Source organism: Leuciscus leuciscus (assembly GCF_965113295.1).
Source record: "Leuciscus leuciscus genome assembly, chromosome: 15".
NCBI lineage: Eukaryota > Metazoa > Chordata > Actinopteri > Cypriniformes > Leuciscidae > Leuciscus > Leuciscus leuciscus.
The window spans coordinates 21,385,277-21,405,920 of record NC_138739.1 but is presented as its reverse complement, the minus strand read 5'-3'; the positions used below and the strand labels follow the sequence as shown (position 1 = coordinate 21,405,920).

The following is a 20,644-nucleotide window of genomic DNA, read 5'->3' as shown; positions in this document are numbered from 1 at the left end:
CAGAACAAAGAAACTCATACAGGTTTGGAACAACTTGAGGGTGAGTAAACAATGATAGAATTTTCATTTTTGGGTGAACTATCCCTTTAAATGCAGGCGAGAGTTTGCAGTGAGGGGAGGAATGAAACAAGTGCAGGCAAGACGGAAACATTCCAGGGTTCCTGCCTTGGAGAAGAGCCAAACCTGTGGAAACATTCACGCAGTCCTATCACGCAGGAAAACTGCTTTAACTGCTGAAGTGATAGTTAGATTAAGCAAGCTCGTTTTAATGTTAACTGGATGAAATAAATAAATTCATAATGTTTTTTGTGTAATTTAGGGTTTGTTATGTTAAAAGCTATCAGGGACTAGATTGTTTTAGGTTAGAGAAAATAGTATAAGAAAAGTGATTTAATAATAAAAGCTTCATGAAGTGAAATTAAATTGTTTATTCTGTTGCATTCCATTCAGTACAACGTTCATGAAATAATGCTGAAATATGAGAAAATACACAAACAATGACAGTTGTTTTTAAGGAAGCTGAATCACAAGCTCAAGAATCATTTCAGGTCTAGACAGGTTTTTATTAGTCTCAGCCTCAGACGTCACGCCCACTTCTGCCGTCAGTCTGAAGGTCTGGCTATGCGAGACTAGGTTTTTATTAACATTAAATTAGCTGAATATGAAATTATTTTAGTTTCTAAAATTCATCCATTCTCTAAACCACTACCAGTCCTAGGTTTTCTCCCAAATTATTTAACTTACAGTATCTATGATTACAGTAAGGTTAGAAGTATTTTAATGTATTGGTTCATTAATATTTGGGTCATAAGCTACCAGTTAAGAATCACTTCTCTATACTGCAATGAGACTTAATTATTGTTGACAAAATATTAAAAGTAATTTTGCTCTTCAGCTCATAACACTTGAGTACACTACTTCATCATCTTCTTTGCGTTTCTGTAAGAAAACACAAAAGTAAAATCAGGAACAGTGTTGATGAACAGATGCAAAACTGGAGAAAGAGGTTAATCTTTCAGAGAATTACAAATTACAGAAAATCCATGGCGTTTATCATGATTATAAAGCTGAAAGTCAAGTCGATATACTGTATAGTGCTTTTTACAATACAGATTGTTTCAAAGCAGCTTCACAGTGATAAGTAAATAATGCAATAAAGTTTGTTTTTAGAAGAAAATTGTGTCATAGTCCAGCATTTTTGTTCATTTTTGTTGTATAAAAAGTTATTAATTTTGTTAATTTATACATACAGCCGCTCTCGAGAGAAGTTCTCATATAATGGTGTCAGTGCAGGCAGATCAATAATATGGTTGAATATTAAATAATGTAAAATAATATACAACAATGCAAAAACATGTTTGACGTAAATTAAATAATTTAAATTAAATTACATAATTTAACAGAATCTTTAAAATATTTATTCCTTAGAGTCTAAATGGTGTCTTTTCTTTCTTTCTTTCTTTGACTGATTTTTAAATCACAGGTTGAACAGGTTTTACTGTCAGCTGACAAACTGCAGTCTTTTCTGATGTTGCTACTGGATTATTTGTCATTTTCATCTATTTCTTTCCAGTCAGATTTGTAAAAATGTGCGCACCTGTAACAGGTGTAGCTGAGCAGAAGTAGAAAGGGATGTCCACATTCTTATAATACAGACGATATATTTTAATGAATCACTGGCATTAAATCTAAAATCATCTATAATTCATCCTAACATAGAGCAGAATCTTTGCTTAGGCTATGATAAGAGAGCAAGCACAGACAGGCACTGAGATTTCACTGGTGCGGAGCTTTACAGGCAGCGAGACACAACGCACACAGCAACACTGTATCTTACTGTATTCTGTACATGTGCACAAAATGTTGTTGTAGCATAATGTATTTCTTCAGTTTCAACTGTTATATGTAATGTTATATGTTGTAATAATAATCACATTTTAACTATAAAAATTATACATGAACCTGAAATGGTTATACACAAAAGACTCATTTCAACTGCAGTAATACTTACCACTTGGTGTTGCTTGTTTACGGTTCTTGATGTGCCAGATCATAATCACTCCAGAAACTGCAATTATGGCCAGTAATAACAATAAAACTACCACTGGGATAGAATATGAACGGTGACTCTGTTCTGTAACAAACAGAAAACAGTAGGCTATGTAGTTTACATTAGTCCTGCCAGTCTGGCTTAAAACTGAGACACAAAACAGATCAGGGAAATAATTTAATATATTACACAACTGAAGAAACTCTTAAAAATAGTTTAACTATTTAGCTTGACATGATGCTGACCAGCCTTTGTTCAGAGAGTTTTAACACCAGGGGCCGGTTGCATAAACCATTAAGACTAGTCTTGCAAGTAAGTCCGATTTAATTTACAACCGGGGCAAATAAATCTACAGAAAAGAAAAGGTTGTCGTTGTTATTATCCAAGGGGGCAACACACGCTCGCCAATCTTTATGTGAAATACTAAACGACGCATCAAAAACGCTCGCTGGCCTTTGGTGTCAAGTGTCAAGTTGTCACATTACACAAGCCTTTTGTATTTGTAACCATCGTTGCCAAACCACAATTTTCATTAAAAACATGTTTTACTCACCTACAACTCTCTCTGTAGCACAGACAATCCCTGCTGCCCACGTGTGCTTATCCATCCTTTCACCCATATATATATATTTTTTTCTGGGTTCTAAACAGATCATTGTGCAAACAACGTGCACCGGCAATTTTGTCCCGCCATCTATTTTCAAATAGACAACTCCTATTTCGCGTCATTTTCCATTCCACTTCTCACGTGTGTTTTCGTGACAAAAAGTGGTTTGGGGACCGGATAGAGTCGTTGGGTGACAGAGTTGTAGTCAGCTGGTGTAGTGTGTAACCCCCTGTTGCAGATCATTTACGTAGTGTCACGCAGTGTGAACACCACAAAGACTTCCAGACTCCAGAGCAGGTCATGTAGTCTAAACAGCACAGCGATCTGACAACGTTTAAAGTTGTGTAGTGTGAACGTCTCAGGTTACGACTGTAACCCTAGTTCCCTTTCGAGGGAACTCGCGATGCGTCAATGACGCTTTGGGAACGCTCCTGCGTGATTGCGTCTGAAGCACCTATGTCAACTAGTCCAATGGCGAGAGTGGGCGTCACGGGCGGGTGACGTGACGAACAGGAAAGGATAAAGGACATCCGGTTTAGAACCGCGCTAGCTTCGAAAAGGGCCGAAGCAAGTCGATCACAGGGATGTAGGAAGTATGGCAAAGTGACGCATCGTCTCGTTCCCTTCTCAGGGAACTAGGGTTACAGTCGTAACCTGAGACGTTCCCTTTCGAGGGAACTCACGATGCGTCAATGACGCTTTGGGAACAAGAATGCCCAACACGCCATACGAACCAGAACCTGTCTGTGTGAATACTGCACAACTAAGAAAAGAGCACTTGAGAACCTGGGGAAGCGCCCAGGTCGAAGTTGCAAAACCTTACGAATGTGAGCGGAGAGGATCCGCCTGCCGCATACCACATCCTACAGGGATATCTACATATAATAAGGCTTCTAAGCCGCCATACTCCTGTCCTGGTCTAAAAGCACCACAGAGGAAACAACCAAAGGACGCGCACGTTCACAGAGATGGATGCTGGCGTATGACGTAGGACGTATCGTAGGAAGCGTTTTGACGAACGTAGAGTTTTGTTTTGCTCTGCTCTCTGGCTGCGCTGTCACGTTCGTTCTACGTCACGACGCTTCCTACGCTACGTCCTACGTCATACGCCAGCATCCATCTCCGTGAACGCGCGTCGACCGCTACCGGAAGCCAGTTATTTTCATTTATAAAGTTTTAAATATGTATATTTTTACGACAAAACCGCACGGATTACCCTCAGAAGGCCTTCGTTTATCCCCCTGGAGCCGGATGGATTACTTTTGTGAAGCATGCATGCACATTTTGGGACTTGAAGGAGGTGGACCCCATAACTTCACATTATAACCACTGAAAGATCTAAGACATTTTCTAAAATAACTGAAAATGTGTTCGTCTGAAAAAAGATTGACATATGGATCTTGAACGGCTTGAGGGTGAGTAAATCATGGGTTAAATATCATTTTTGGCCGAACTATCCCTATAAGTTTAGTGACACAAACAGTACAGAGTGAAAGTTTATAAATGTTTATTTTACAGCAAATACACAAAACACAGCATACTGATTACAACACTGTTATAAAGTACAGTACTGTACACTGAAAACTTTAGTAAAAAAAAAAGACAAAAAAAATTCGCATGACATTACATCAGCCCACTATTTAACATCACTTAATGACATTGAAGCATTCAGTAGTGAATGTCTCTCTGCAAAATCTTCTTGCTTCGCCAACTAGCAGAACACACTAGCCGGGTTTAAATCCCAGGTGTGCTGCAGGTGGGGCATGTTGTCACACTGCGTTACAATGAGCCCCTATTAGATCTATGATATTCTATTGTACACTTTTATGAATTCTATTGAAAAAAGGTGAATAAAGACTGAGAGTCAATGTTCAGAATTATTAATTATTATTAGGTTTTGTACTGCTGTATAGCTGTATTTTCCGGTGTGTTCATTGTCAAACTTAAAAATGAGGGTCTTTTAATTTAATTATTTAATTATTAAAAGATGCCATTGTTTTAAATGAAAAAGTTAATAATTGTATTTTATTGACATAATATTTTAGTTTGTCTTGTATATATATTTTTTATTAGATCAGATAGCATTTTAAGCTGTCGTATCATGGCCATGTTACAATGTGCCCCTCACATGTTACAACGTACCCCACCTATGGGGCATGTTGTCACATTTCACTTCCATTCTTTCGGGGGATATCAATAAAAAGTATACACTGTATTAATAAAACAAAACCACATAATTGTACTAGACGTGTGAAATTCTGAACCCTAAGTAGATTTACACAAATAGAGAAAAGCAAAAAGTGTAAAGTTGTGCCCCGCTCTCCCCTAATTACTAAAAAGACCACAACTGTGCAAAAGCAGCAACTTCATTTACATCACGGATGGTAACACTGTACAAACTGGATAAAAGGATTGAGGTTTGGTTTGAGGTTGTGTCTTCATTCTGTTTAATTTAAGGACCTTTCATGTACTTTGTCACAGCTAAACTCTATTAAACCTCCATCCAGTGTCTTTTTTCATAAAGGGTCATTTGCTACATAATAGTTTCTCTAATAAAACAGAAACAAATCACAAAGGTGAAGGAGTAGATTTCTCAGCTCCACCTCTACTTTATGAGTGTTTTTTGAGGTTTCAGTTATTTCTAAATATATATCCTTCTAAAATCAAAGTTAAAGCATTTACTTTTCGATGTTCACCAAAGAATAAAAAAGAACAGTCTAAAACTTCAGAATGAGAGAAAGTACATCTTATCAGGTTTTAGGAAAAGAGAGAGTGTCTATCCTGGCTCCAGTGAGTTGAACAACACTGAACAAGCACTCAGAAGAGATGGAATGACCAATTCAGACAAACGGATGCGTAGAAAGTCTTTCTTCTTCAATTAACTGCATCTCTGACTCCTGGTCTTCATTCATCATATCTGGTCCTCGGGTCAAAACTGCAAAATCCCCAACAAAGTGACAAAAACAACAGCGGTGTAAGTAAAACTCAAAATGGTGGAAAATCTCTCTGATAATAACAAATTACAAACAGAAATTCAGCATAAGAGACCACATTTTATTTTAAGACAGATGTTTTGCTCCAAAACTACCATTTTGCCTAGAAATTAATTTAAAGAACATTGATGACAGCACACAAAACAATGCCAAAACAGTCTTCAGTCTGTGAATCTACTTTAGTAAGTGAAGTGTTAACTTGTATGTATATAATGTATATGCACATTACAAAGGGTGCAGAGAAACTGGCACCCAGACGTCACAAGCTAAAATATTTTTCAATATTAGCTTCAGACAACATGAACACTTTTTTTGGTTTTGAATGATTTGTAAATTAAAGTTAGAGAAGTTTTTTTTTCCACCAACTGCCAACTTTTGGCAAATTTTTTCTCAGATTTGTATCTAAATTGTAACTACAATTTAACTATAAAATATAATGCCTGAACATGAAATGGTGTAAAATGCATATTAAAGCAGTTGTTCCAAGCACAGTTAAACGAGTTTCAATAACACTTGCCTTCTTGTCCTGCTTGTTTACAGATCCTGCTGTGCCAGAACCCAATCCCTCCAAAAACTGCAAATATGACCAGCAGCACTCCAGCAACTATCAGTGGTCTAAGATAGGGATGTTTACTCTGCTCTGTAATGAACAAACAGAAAACAGCACTTGGAGTAAGTGAGTCCATAGAGTTCAACCAAGACACAAGACAGAAGATCTGAGAGCAGTTTTCCGCACACTTTTTAAAGTCACATTTAAGGATTTTTAAGACCTTAAGAAATAAAAATGAATACTGTTACAGTAGGGGTGTGCAATATTGAAGAAAAAAAAAAAAAAAAAAAAAAACTCTATATTTTCAAAGTTTTGTTGATAATAATGTTACCAGCTGGTACCGGCTGGTTTAGGCCTGTTGTTGGCAGCTGACTCATGAAGATATTCATATTATTCATATTCTAAGCAGTGGTCATTTCACAGCAGCGGCAGAAATTTTTCTTTTTTATTAAGGGGCAATAATATTTGCCACCTTGTTTGATTTCCAGGTGCATTGTTTACCTATATAAGGACATTTTTTTCTAAACTTGTTAGATGTATGCATCACCTTTTATGTCAAATTCTAAATTTCTAATTAAATTCTATTAGAATAATACCAGTATAAGGCTGTTACCAGTCAAATGAAATCATTAACAACAAAATCTAACTTTGCAGTGCAGAGGAGACACAGAAGCGGCATTAATATATGTACACAGCATTTACAATTGCATAAATAATGCTATGATTTTTTTTTAAATTCAATATTTAAATATGAAATGATTTCTAATTTGAACTTTTTAATTAAAGGGTACTTTACATATGAAACTAAAACCGCCAGTAAGTGGGACAGTGAGTTGAGGGAGTCATTAATTCAACCAATTTGTTCAAACAGCTGATTCATTCAGGAAAGAAGCTATATTGGCCATTGAATCATTAATTACACTGATTAGTTCAAAATGCGGATTCAGTCTGTGTAAAAAAATTAAAAAACATCGCTGTCTGTTGCATCTGCTATGGTTTCATTTAGAAATTTTCGTTGGGGAAATAAAGGAAAAACAAACAATATTGTATCTAAAATGTAACTCACAATTTTCACTTATTGTTCATTCAACTGTTGTATAAAATAAATATCACATTTGCAATTGTGCTGGGGAAAACGGCACTCTTGCTCATGTGATATCGTAATAAAACTACATAATATATGATATAAATATTAGACAAAAACTCATTTGTTTAACCCTCTGGGGTCCTTCGGGTCCAAATGGACCCGAAGCACTTAAATAAAAAAATGTAAAAAATCATAGCTTCATCGGAATGGTCCGAGATTTGGTGACTTTGTTGGTACATGGTATATGAACACCCCCCAAAAATGGGGACAGGATTTGAATAGTCTAAGTGGTTGTAAAAAAAATAGTCACACTCAGGACCTTCGGGTCCAAATGGACCCGCCATAGGAAATGAATGGGAAATTGGCAAAAATGTGAAAATGCAGAGTTTTTTTGTGCGTACAATCTACAAATCAGCCACGATCCAGAAAAAAAGCACACAACAGTAAAGGGGTGAATCTATAAAACATCAAGAGTGCAAAACAGACACATCCACAAACACACACACACACACAAACACACTTTTATACACATACACACTAATAAATTCAGATTACAAAAATCTGTTTTGAATTTTTAAAAATCACAGCTTCATCGGACTGTTACGAAACTAGGTGACTTTTATGGTATTAGGTATGTGAACACACAAAAATATTGAGGTCATGATCCAAGCATGCTAAGTGGTCGTCACACTTCTGCTCTTTGGTCAAAATGACCCCCATAGGAAATGAATGGGAAATTGTCAAAAATATGAAAACACAGATTTTTTTTGTGCATACAATCTACAAATCAGCCAGGATGCAGAAAAAAAGGACTCAACAGTGAAGGGGTGAATCTCTAAAACATCAAGAGTGCAAAACAGACACACACACACACACACACACACTAGAACACACACACACAAATACACACACAAATGAAAGCTAATTTTAGGAAATGTGTGAAATGATAGAATAGCCTATGTAAATAGTATGCAAATAATTTAAATATATAGTTATGATATTTAAAACACTTTTTTTAATTTTTCTATTTTCCATTGTTTGATAATAATTATACTTTTACTGTTATTTTAGTTTTTTGATCATTATTTGATGTTACCAGTTACTCTTCATTGAATTTGTTCATTGAATTTTCAGTTACTGTTCATTGAATACTGTTCATTGAATTCAAAATGTTTATTGTGAAAGATTAATAAAAATATTTGCATTTGCAAAAAGAATTGCATTTTTATTAAGTTAGAATTAAGTTAAAATTAAACATTGGGTAACAAAATGCTTTCCATTTGTTCTCTTTCTAATGCAATGTTCAGGTTTGATTGTATTATAAAGTAAAATTGGAACTTCAAATTACCATTTAAACCAACCAAACAAACAAAAAAAAAGACAAAAATAGTCTTTGAGAATCTGTTATTATATTTTTAAATCAACAACCTCAAAAAAAATGGGCAAATATGTGCAAAAATCACTAGAATTCGCAAGCCTTTCTACAGAGAGCTGTAAATCCACTAGTGGTAAAAATGTGCTATTGCGTGATAAAAATGCTCAGTGTGTCCACCTGGTGGCACCCATCTCATTTCAAAAATTGCTTTCATGAGGCCTAGGCTTGACTCTAAAATGAAATACAGCTTTAATAAAAAAAATAAAAAAATTATATATATATAAAAAAATTCTATTATATTCAATGGGAAAAAATGGGTCATAATTATTGCATAAATATTAATTATAAATCATAAAATTATCTCAAAACACCAAAAAAGAAAAGAAAAAATATTATAAAAAACAAGTAAAAAAAAATTTTTTTTTTTTTTTTTTTATATATATGAATCCCGCCCTCCGGGTCCATTTGGACCCGAAGGTCCCAAGTGTGACTGTTAAACGAAGGACCCCAGAGGGCTAATGCTACAATGTTGTTGTTGTTTTGTTTTTTTTCGCTGCTAGGGGTCGCTAACCTCTTACAATAACAAAGGCGTAGGTTGATGACGCCTAAGCGGAATTATGGAACTTGTCATCATGCCGATGGATCTAATAATGTTTATGGATGAGTGAAAACATTCATGTTTTTTAACATGACTGTGGTATGAAGCAGGGCGCGATTGCTAATGAGAGACAGATTTCAGCGCCACACGCAAGTCCCGCGGATATAAAGGAATGAGGACATTTCATTCAAACACAAGTGCTGAATTACTACTCACACAAGTCAGTTTATTAGACGAATGAAACTTGTGAGGTAACGCAGCGCTGTTTTTCTTGGTCTACACTATCATACTAAACTGCATTTGAGTGTGTTGAAAGTTATAATGTTATTCTATGTGTTAGTTTGTTTGCTGTATGTGACAGTGAGCTAGATCAACATTAGAATACTGATCACATTCTAACATTTCATCATGTTGAGCTATATAACATTGATTAGTTTTATGTATATTTGATCACCTGTCTAATAAAGTACATGCAAGAGCAGCATCTCTGTCAAGTCGAAGTTTGTCATGGACGTGAGGCTCTCGGCATCTCGAAAACGGCACGCCAATATTGATCCTCGTTTTAGTTCTCCTTTTGTCCTGCTTGCCATGGTCCATAATGTTTGAACGAAACAACAACAGCGTGAGCGTGCAGCTAGACGTAACGCAGTTGTCCACGTCTATCACCATGTTACTATGGCAGTACAAGCGGAAACCAGAGATAACGCAGATATTATTTCAATGAACTAGGGGTCGACCGATATGTTTTTTTTCAGGCTAAAAAGGTTCGTGACTCGATTAGTCGAGACTGTTTTCCAAGATGACGCCTGCCAGTAAACACGTAATGTACTGTCTTTATCTTCTTATTAAACTGTCTGTACACTTACAAAGTTCTCAATGCTTCGGTTTGCATGTAGGGACCCTCATTATGCTACCGTGTTAGTGTGAGGCTATTTTGAGCCTTGTTAGTGGTATTAACTAGCGATTCACTTTTACTTACTCTGTGCTCCATATAGGCCTACTAGCGTTATAAGCTAATCTGTTTTTAGAGATACAACTCTTTACATTCGATTTTCATGAAAACGCATCCCAGGGAACGATCGACTCGGTAACCATGTGTTAATTACCCCTAGGTTCATTTTTCACCGGAATTGTCCTTTAAGATAGACACGATTTCTCAACAAAAACATTTATTGAACACTTGACCAATCTGCACTTGTACAAAAGACAAAAAGACCTTGAGATATGTTTGGTAATTGTACCTGAATGAATTGAAAATTAATTTGCTACATTTCAGATTAATATATTTGTTTTCCTTAAAATTTTAATAAACAGTAACTTAAACACTTTGCAGTTTGAATTATGTCTTAAACAAAATGACGGAGTATGTTTTTATGTTTCCACTGTTCGATCGCATCCGCGCCTCACACCCACACACACACGCACACAAATATGTGACCCTGGACCACAAAATCAGTCTTATGTGTAATTTTTTTTTAATTGAGATTTATACATCATCTGAAAGCTGAATACATAATCTTTCCATTGATATTAGGTTTGCTAGGATATGACAATATTTGGCCTAGATACAACTATTTGAAAATCTGGAAACTGAGGGTGCAGAAAAATCGAAATATTGAGAAAATCGCCTTTAAAGTTGTCCATTTCTATAGGCGATTGTGCTGCATCCACTCACAAAAATATATTTTTTATATATTTAAGGTGGGAAATTTACAAAATATCTTCATGGATCATGATCTTTACTTAATATCTTAATGATTTTGGCATAAAAGAAAAATCGATAATTTTGACCCATACAATGTTTTGTTGGCTATTGCCACAAATATACCCGTGCAACATAAGACTGGTTTTGTGATCCAGGGTCACATATAAGTAAACACTTTGAGACTTTAAACACACGCGACTTTTCGATTGCGCCCGTGGTCTCTTTTTTTATTACTTATTTCTCTGCATTGAGTGACAACCCTCTCAAATATAAGACACTCAAACAGAACAAATAAAAGTCTCAAATTCTCTGTCTGTAATTGCAAAATTCTTGCTTACTTATTGTGACATGATAGCAACCCTTCTGCTGTGCTAATGCAACCTCAACTACGCTATCAATATCCAAAGTAGCCGAACGTCATGTCGCCTATTCATATTTTTTCTCGAAGTTGGCAGTAACATATCAAAAGTTTTTATTTAAATATAAAGGAGTTTTCTCCAAGGAACTTAGCTCCTTCCTTAGGCACTGGATGAGGTCTGCTCACTCTGCTGGAGAATGACTCTAGGCGCAGCGTGCGTCGAACAGGTGTTCCACAACAACACTAGGCTGCCCACAGATGCACCCGCCTAATAATCGGCTTGATATACTTGGATATTGGCCGATGCCGGTTATGTTAAAAAATCGTCCGATTAATCGGTCGACCCCTACAATGAACATATCCTCACTCTGTTCAACTGTGTGCATTCTTTTACCATGGCTCATATGGCTCTTGGAAATGCACATTTTAGCAAAGTGATTTTTCTTTTGACAGTTTTAACACGTTTTCCCAAAGGCATGACCATTTCTATATTCATGCTTGTAGCCACATTTGCTGCATTCCTTTTTCAAGTGAGAGGTCTCCCTCTCTCAGCAGTCTGCCTCTTTTATGCCACATACAATTCTGTCATGAACTAATGAGTCATGAAGATCCACGAACTCACAGTCTTTTGCTTTACTTTTCAGGTCTGTGACATAAGCGTCAATCGTTTCTGTGGGTCCCTTTGAGCGCATGAAGAACACGTCTAATGTATGGTAAGTTTTTACGAGGTTCACAGAAGACTTTAAACTTGTTTTTCAGCAGTTGTATTTGGTCTTTCACCTGTTCTGTTAAGTGAAACGTTACTTTAATTGCCTCTTCCCCTGCTACATGCTGTAATGTTGCTGAGGAAGACAGACGAAGACGAGGATCTAAACGCAGGGTGATTTAATAAAGTAACACAAAACAGAGAACACAGAACTCAAAGAACAAAAGAACAAAACCTTGGGAATCACAGAGAGATACAACCATTACACGTACAACAACTGACAAAGTAACAAGTGAAACACAAGGGCTATAAATACACAGGGACCAACAAGCTAAACAAGATAAGGGGGTGTGGCTAATTAGAAACACCTGGGAAGACTAATAAACTAGAAAACTACAAAGGACTACAAAACATGGCACAGAACAGGAAATAAGTCCACACAAGACAAGGGGAACACAAGACAGGAATCATGACACATGCAGTAATGTTGCACACTGCACCTTCTCGGATTTCTCAGCTATCCCGCTGGCCGAGGAGAAAAGTTAGAATCTCTGTATCCAACTCTTCTAATTCTCTGAGAGATTTCCATGCAGGTTTAATGGCGGATGTAGTTGTGCCATCGTAACTAAACTTTTATTCCGAAACTTCTGACACCATGTTATGTTTTATATTCACGAGAGGACTCGGAACACTTGCTCAGATACCAGTCACCTTTTATTAATCATATCACACTTGTTGCACGTGACTGCTACGGATGCCCAACGGGCACACAATACATACATATATATGACCTACTGATATATTGTTGAAGTTATAGCTCATAAAGATGAAACTACAAAATATTTCAATAAATAGCTACAGGTCAGGAGACTGTAATATCACAGCTGACGTACCTTCACATGGTTGACAGAGTTGACTGATGTTGTCCAGATGTGTGGTCTGGTTTCTGATGGGATTGTAGATCACACAGCTGTAAGTGTTGTTATCCTGATATTCCACCTCCAGAGGTAGAGAGAGACTGATGCTGAGATCAGACACACTGATGCTGGACAATACACTGATTCCTTTGTACCAGGAGAGTGTCACATGACTCACATTCAACCCTGAACACACCAGTGAACATCTGGACTCTGATGATCTTGATGATGATGAAGACTGTGAAGTGTTAGTGGTGATGACAGGAACGGGTAGAGGAGCTGAAAACATGAAATAACAAGTAAAATATGTATCTCAGTATCATTATCATCAATCAGTAACAAAAATAACATGATGCAGCTTGCAAGGCAAAAAAGAAAAAAGAAACCAACAATCTGAATGCAAGGCCAAGAAAGAAAGGAAATGCCTGTTCATTTGAACAGCGTGTAACAAGTGGAAATAGGGTGTGGCCCCTTTAAGAGCTGCGCTCCCTGTTGAACTGTCTGCAGTTTGTTTTGTATGTGCGCCTCGAACACCCCATGTATGCGGGTTATTTCTGTTTTATGCTCATTTTTATCTTATTTTGTGTGTTACAGTTTTTCTTGATTGCTTAAACACTATAACCAGGCTTTTAAACTAAAATTTCAAAACCATAATGCCATCAAAAAGCACACCCATTTCCCTAAACTATAAACACTATTCCCTGTTTTGACACATGAATCAGATTTGTTGAACTGTCACTGCAAAACTCTACACACAAATCCCTTAATTTCTCATTGCCTACACCATGTTGTCATGTATAAAGCACTAGCATTCAATATTGCTCACTCAAGTCAGCACAGCTTCAGCTCAGTTAGCACACAATTACCCAGAGAGTCAAAATTTAACACACTTGTCTGAGGGAGGGGGTAGGGGGTAGGGGGTAGGGGGTAGGGGGTAGGGGGTAGGGGGAGGAGGAGTAGATGGGAGTGGAGGAAGAGGTGAAGGAAGAGGATGCATAACTTACCAGTTTTGGAAATGTTGTTTTGAATTTATTGCACCTTTTTTATTTTGAATTTATTGCACTGGTGTGTTAGACTATGTTGTAGTGTGTGTGTTTGTGAGAGCTTGTGTGTGATGTCTGAGGGCAAAGTTTAGTTTTTCAGCAAAAATGGTTTTGAGTGTAGAGCTTCATTGTGACTTGAAAATAGGATGTTTGGGGAATTTGTGTTTACCTTTTTGAGAATATGAGGCATAGTTTCAAGAAATGTGTTTCAAGAACACATAGGGCCTTCATGTCTCATTTATTATTTAAGCATTTGAATTCTGTATTAAAATATTATACACCACTACAGACTAGAATTCAATAAATAATTAGCATTATTTGTGATATAATTGAATACAGTTTACTCACCATAGACAGTAACATTGAATCTCTTCTGTGTTTTTCTACTTCTGATGACGGTTAGTTTATAAAGTCCAGTGTGTTCAGTTCTGATGTTTCTGATGGTCAGAGATCCAGTTTGATTGTCTATCTGTAGTTTGTCTCTGAATCTTCCATTATTAATGACAAATATATCGTTTATTTGGTCTCTTTTAATGATTTCAGCTATTATAGTGTCTTGAGGTCCAAACGTCCACAATAACTGATCATCTCTCTGTACTTGAACATCAGAGTTTAGAGAGACAGAATCTCCCTCAGTCACTGACACTGACTTCACTTCATCTGAATCACCAAACACAGCTGAAACAGATTCAAACAAATGAATATTATGTCATAACAAACAAACAATGGTGAATAAGAAACACGTGTATTTGTAAAACATTGTGTTCAAGTCGCTCGCACATTGCATGAGATTAAATCCGACTTACCATTTGTGATCAGAATGCATAGACAGATGAAAGCAGTGTTTAAAATCATTTTCCTCAAAAGATGTCCAATCGATTTCTGATAAATAGGCTAAAGCACTCATGGCGCGGTTGATTACGTGTTTTCAAACGGTTAAGCAAAGTAGCCTACTGTTCAAAACTCGTGTTTCTCTGAATGTGTCTGTCTGCTGCTCGTGCTCACAGAGGAAGACGAGATGACGTATGACTCTATCATTGCCTGCAGCTGTACGGCGCTTTAAATAGAATATTATGTGGGAATTATTGGTGATGGTGAAACAGTTATTTGTTCTTATTTTAGAACTATTTCACCATAAAATGGCTTTCATTACATATTTTGAGAAAGCATAGCCTATTTGTGCAATATAAAGTTCACTATAATAATCTCTACCAAAATATATATAGGCATAGGGTTTTATCAGGCCTATACATCAAATATTTTATGAAATATTATTTGAAATAGGGGGTTTCATTTTAATAACTTGTAATTGTCACAGATTCTGTTTCTCTTGACAGTGTGGTCAGGATAAAGCAAAGCATTGTCTGAATGTAACTTGTTTTTTTTATTAAAGAAATTAAGTCAATAACGTAAATATAGCTTAGAAGAAACACAGGGTTTTGAGATATTGAGAAATAGTATAAGAAAAGTGATTTAATAATAAACCCTCAATGCTGACGTATGGTAGCCTAAATGTTGACAGTTGTTGTAGCTCAAGCTCAAGTATCATTTCAGGTCTAGACATGTTTTTAATGTTTCGTAGGCAGTTCATCACTTCACAGTAACTAACAGGGACATTTGAATTTTTATATTTGGCTTTTTTTCTTTCTTTTTGGACTGATTTGTTAATCACAGGTAGAACAGGGTTGTTAACTGAAAAACTGGCGTCTTTTCAGTCTGTTGCTTTTGAACAATTTGTCATTCTAATCTATTTCTTTCCAGAAAAGGGGCGGGGCTACATAAGGTCTATAAACACTTCTCCTACCAGAGTAATACAAAACACGTTAAGAAATAAAAGAAAAGTTAAATAGTGCAGCTTTAACATCAGTATGTTCTGTGGTTTCCTGCCATCTAGTGGAACATGACGACATGACAATAGACAATAGAGTTCACATGACAGTCATGAACTGCCATCTACCATACGTCAGTTCATAAAGTCCAGTGTGTTCAGATCTGATGTTTCTGATGGTCAGAGATCCAGTTTGATTGTCCATCTGGAGTTTGTCTCTGAATCTTCCATCATTACTGACAAATATATAGTTCATTTGGTCCCTTTTAATGATTTCAGCTATTCGAGTGTCTTGCGGTCCAAACGTCCACAATATCGTATCTTCTCTCTGTACTTGAACATCAGTGTTTAGAGAGACAGAATCTCCCTCAGTCACTGACACTGACTTCACTTCATCAGTTTCACCAAACACACCTGAAACAGAAAAATAAAATCTAAAGAGTGCAGTTTGAAATAAAATAGTTTAACTCAAATTAAACAAGTCAAACACATAGAACATAGTTGAACTCCATAAATACATAAAGTTAAATGAAATCCACTTACAATTTGTGACACACACACATAGACAGAAGACGGCAGCGTTTGACATCATATTCAAAATGTCTCTGAAAGCAACACACTCCTCATAGTGCTGTGCTGTGATGAACAACAGAAGTTCAGGAAATATACAACTACACACTCCACTTTCTAAAACTCTCAAATGAAATTGTAAAATCCTTCTAAATCCTGAACAAAGTAGAACACACTGAACAACTGCAAACGTCTAATAAGACACACAAAGGTTTGTCGAGTAAAAGGTTATACTGACCTAAAAAACAGAGCAAAGGTTTTACCGCAGCTGTGAGCGTCAGAGCATGAAACCTGAAGTAAAAAAAAACAGACAAGACAACAGATACTTTTCTGATTTTAGAGGTTTAAAATAATAAATAATATGATGTGTATTTTAATACAGAAGTGAAGTGATCAGGATCTTCAGTGTGTTTCTGCTTCTCTTGCATAAAAAAAAAAAAAAAAACCTTCCTGTGGAATCAACAGATCTTTAACCCACTGTAGAGTTAACATAGAAACAACAGGATCACACAACCGAATTTTTTTTTGTTTTTTTGTTTTTGTTTTTGTGACGTCACAAAATCGAACGGCTTGATTTGAGACAGGGGTAAACATATAAGAAGATAAAAAATAAAAAAAAAACACTGCATGGATTTTTATCATTTTATGATGGTTGTGTACAGGCACTGCCAACACACATTTCAGTACAATCAACTTGTAAAAGTGCATGTACCATTATATGACCCCTTTGACTAAAACCTCATAAACTTGAAGTCATTCAAATAATTTAATATTTAGACAGATACAAATGGATTAATAACTTACTAACAACCACTCAAAAGATATACATTGAAGCGGCAGTGGATTCTAGAATCCAACCCTTCACAAGTTAGCAATACATATGCATGAGATCCCACCTTCCCTTCAAAATATCTCCAAAGCCACGTCATCTTCAGAACACATGAACTCACACAGCAGTGTCACGAGGTTAAATTACCTCATGTCTCAAACAACATAACATTACAATAATAATGGGTGCACAGAGGTACAGTAATGAAATACATATGTTGACAGGCAGGTAGGACATCCTATCATTGCATTTTTTGGTCATGAGACTTCCACAAAAAAAAAGAATATATATATATATATATATATATATATATATATATATATATATATATATATTATATATATATATTATATATATGTTTTTATATTTAGACGACTTCTATTATTGATTGCTATCATGAGTTTCAACCAGTATAACAAAAAGTGTTTAGATTGCCCTCCCACTACCTCTATTGCTGCTCTGATGGTCTCCATTACGTTCGGCCCAGTTTGTTGTTAGGATGACAGGGTGCTTCTCAATATCCCTCCTCGTCTCCTCTCTCCTCCGTCCTCCATCCTATGACCCGGAAACCGATCGAGCACAGCCATCTTGAAGGACATCTCAATTCTCTATTTGCACCGCGAGGAGTCGAGGATCGAGGAGTTAGGAGGCTTCCAGAGGAGTCATGAGCGAGGATACACAGGTGTATCCTATGCGGAAGAGTTTTATCGACTTAAACGTGACGCATGTCTAAATATTTAAATATGAAATGATTTCTAATTTGAACTTTTTAATTAAAGGGTACTTTACATATGAAACTAAAACCGCCAGTAAGTGGGACAGTGAGTTGAGGGAGTCATTAATTCAACCAATTTGTTCAAACAGCTGATTCATTCAGGAAAGAAGCTATATTGGCCATTGAATCATTAATTACACTGATTAGTTCAAAATGCGGATTCAGTCTGTGTAAAAAAATTAAAAAACATCGCTGTCTGTTGCATCTGCTATGGTTTCATTTAGAAATTTTCGTTGGGGAAATAAAGGAAAAACAAACAATATTGTATCTAAAATGTAACTCACAATTTTCACTTATTGTTCATTCAACTGTTGTATAAAATAAATATCACATTTGCAATTGTGCTGGGGAAAACGGCACTCTTGCTCATGTGATATCGTAATAAAACTACATAATATATGATATAAATATTAGACAAAAACTCATTTGTTTAATGCTACAATGTTGTTGTTGTTTTGTTTTTTTTCGCTGCTAGGGGTCGCTAACCTCTTACAATAACAAAGGCGTAGGTTGATGACGCCTAAGCGGAATTATGGAACTTGTCATCATGCCGATGGATCTAATAATGTTTATGGATGAGTGAAAACATTCATGTTTTTTAACATGACTGTGGTATGAAGCAGGGCGCGATTGCTAATGAGAGACAGATTTCAGCGCCACACGCAAGTCCCGCGGATATAAAGGAATGAGGACATTTCATTCAAACACAAGTGCTGAATTACTACTCACACAAGTCAGTTTATTAGACGAATGAAACTTGTGAGGTAACGCAGCGCTGTTTTTCTTGGTCTACACTATCATACTAAACTGCATTTGAGTGTGTTGAAAGTTATAATGTTATTCTATGTGTTAGTTTGTTTGCTGTATGTGACAGTGAGCTAGATCAACATTAGAATACTGATCACATTCTAACATTTCATCATGTTGAGCTATATAACATTGATTAGTTTTATGTATATTTGATCACCTGTCTAATAAAGTACATGCAAGAGCAGCATCTCTGTCAAGTCGAAGTTTGTCATGGACGTGAGGCTCTCGGCATCTCGAAAACGGCACGCCAATATTGATCCTCGTTTTAGTTCTCCTTTTGTCCTGCTTGCCATGGTCCATAATGTTTGAACGAAACAACAACAGCGTGAGCGTGCAGCTAGACGTAACGCAGTTGTCCACGTCTATCACCATGTTACTATGGCAGTACAAGCGGAAACCAGAGATAACGCAGATATTATTTCAATGAACTAGGGGTCGACCGATATGTTTTTTTTCAGGCTAAAAAGGTTCGTGACTCGATTAGTCGAGACTGTTTTCCAAGATGACGCCTGCCAGTAAACACGTAATGTACTGTCTTTATCTTCTTATTAAACTGTCTGTACACTTACAAAGTTCTCAATGCTTCGGTTTGCATGTAGGGACCCTCATTATGCTACCGTGTTAGTGTGAGGCTATTTTGAGCCTTGTTAGTGGTATTAACTAGCGATTCACTTTTACTTACTCTGTGCTCCATATAGGCCTACTAGCGTTATAAGCTAATCTGTTTTTAGAGATACAACTCTTTACATTCGATTTTCATGAAAACGCATCCCAGGGAACGATCGACTCGGTAACCATGTGTTAATTACCCCTAGGTTCATTTTTCACCGGAATTGTCCTTTAAGATAGACACGATTTCTCAACAAAAACATTTATTGAACACTTGACCAATCTGCACTTGTACAAAAGACAAAAAGACCTTGAGATATGTTTGGTAATTGTACCTGAATGAATTGAAAATTAATTTGCTACATTTCAGATTAATATATTTGTTTTCCTTAAAATTTTAATAAACAGTAACTTAAACACTTTGCAGTTTGAATTATGTCTTAAACAAAATGACGGAGTATGTTTTTATGTTTCCACTGTTCGATCGCATCCGCGCCTCACACCCACACACACACGCACACAAATATGTGACCCTGGACCACAAAATCAGTCTTATGTGTAATTTTTTTTTAATTGAGATTTATACATCATCTGAAAGCTGAATACATAATCTTTCCATTGATATTAGGTTTGCTAGGATATGACAATATTTGGCCTAGATACAACTATTTGAAAATCTGGAAACTGAGGGTGCAGAAAAATCGAAATATTGAGAAAATCGCCTTTAAAGTTGTCCATTTCTATAGGCGATTGTGCTGCATCCACTCACAAAAATATATTTTTTATATATTTAAGGTGGGAAATTTACAAAATATCTTCATGGATCATGATCTTTACTTAATATCTTAATGATTTTGGCATAAAAGAAAAATCGATAATTTTGACCCATACAATGTTTTGTTGGCTATTGCCACAAATATACCCGTGCAACATAAGACTGGTTTTGTGATCCAGGGTCACATATAAGTAAACACTTTGAGACTTTAAACACACGCGACTTTTCGATTGCGCCCGTGGTCTCTTTTTTTATTACTTATTTCTCTGCATTGAGTGACAACCCTCTCAAATATAAGACACTCAAACAGAACAAATAAAAGTCTCAAATTCTCTGTCTGTAATTGCAAAATTCTTGCTTACTTATTGTGACATGATAGCAACCCTTCTGCTGTGCTAATGCAACCTCAACTACGCTATCAATATCCAAAGTAGCCGAACGTCATGTCGCCTATTCATA

The 20,644-nt window shown here is 36.3% G+C and overlaps 1 protein-coding gene and 1 long non-coding RNA gene across 4 annotated transcripts in view; one reads left to right on the top strand and one right to left on the bottom strand.

The window, feature by feature from the left end:
- Positions 1–20,644, top strand: part of LOC309475721 — a 105,332-nt gene that overhangs the window by 29,330 nt on the left and 55,358 nt on the right. The gene's annotated exons all lie outside the window — the stretch shown is intronic.
- Positions 802–15,054, bottom strand: LOC309475643 (uncharacterized protein). 3 transcript variants are annotated; one of them, XM_082138537.1, is made up of 5 exons: positions 14,796–14,896; positions 14,338–14,667; positions 12,923–13,225; positions 2,012–2,134; positions 802–939 (listed from the first exon to the last, which is right to left on the bottom strand). In XM_082138537.1, exons 1-5 carry the CDS (start codon positions 14,842–14,844, stop codon positions 923–925), a joined length of 822 nt encoding a protein of 273 aa, XP_081994663.1. In that variant the 5' UTR covers positions 14,845–14,896; the 3' UTR covers positions 802–922. The 3 variants fall into 3 exon arrangements, with proteins under 3 accessions (XP_081994663.1, XP_081994661.1, XP_081994662.1); XM_082138535.1 differs by lacking the exon at positions 802–939 and adding an exon at positions 1,778–1,896 and having other exon boundaries at positions 14,796–15,054; XM_082138536.1 differs by lacking the exons at positions 802–939; positions 2,012–2,134 and adding exons at positions 5,274–5,592; positions 6,168–6,290 and having other exon boundaries at positions 14,796–15,008.

Excerpts from the sequence above, each read along its gene's own strand:
- LOC309475643 (XM_082138535.1), bottom strand. The coding sequence starts at position 14,844 with ATGATTTTAAACACTGCTTTCATCTGTCTATGCATTCTGATCACAAAT. Across the intron at positions 13,226-14,337 it reads ATTCAATGTTACTGTCTATG|CTCCTCTACCCGTTCCTGTC; the intron begins GTGAGTAAACTG and ends TCATGTTTTCAG. Across the intron at positions 2,135-12,922 it reads ACTCTGTCAACCATGTGAAG|AACAGAGTCACCGTTCATAT; the intron begins GTACGTCAGCTG and ends TGTTTGTTACAG.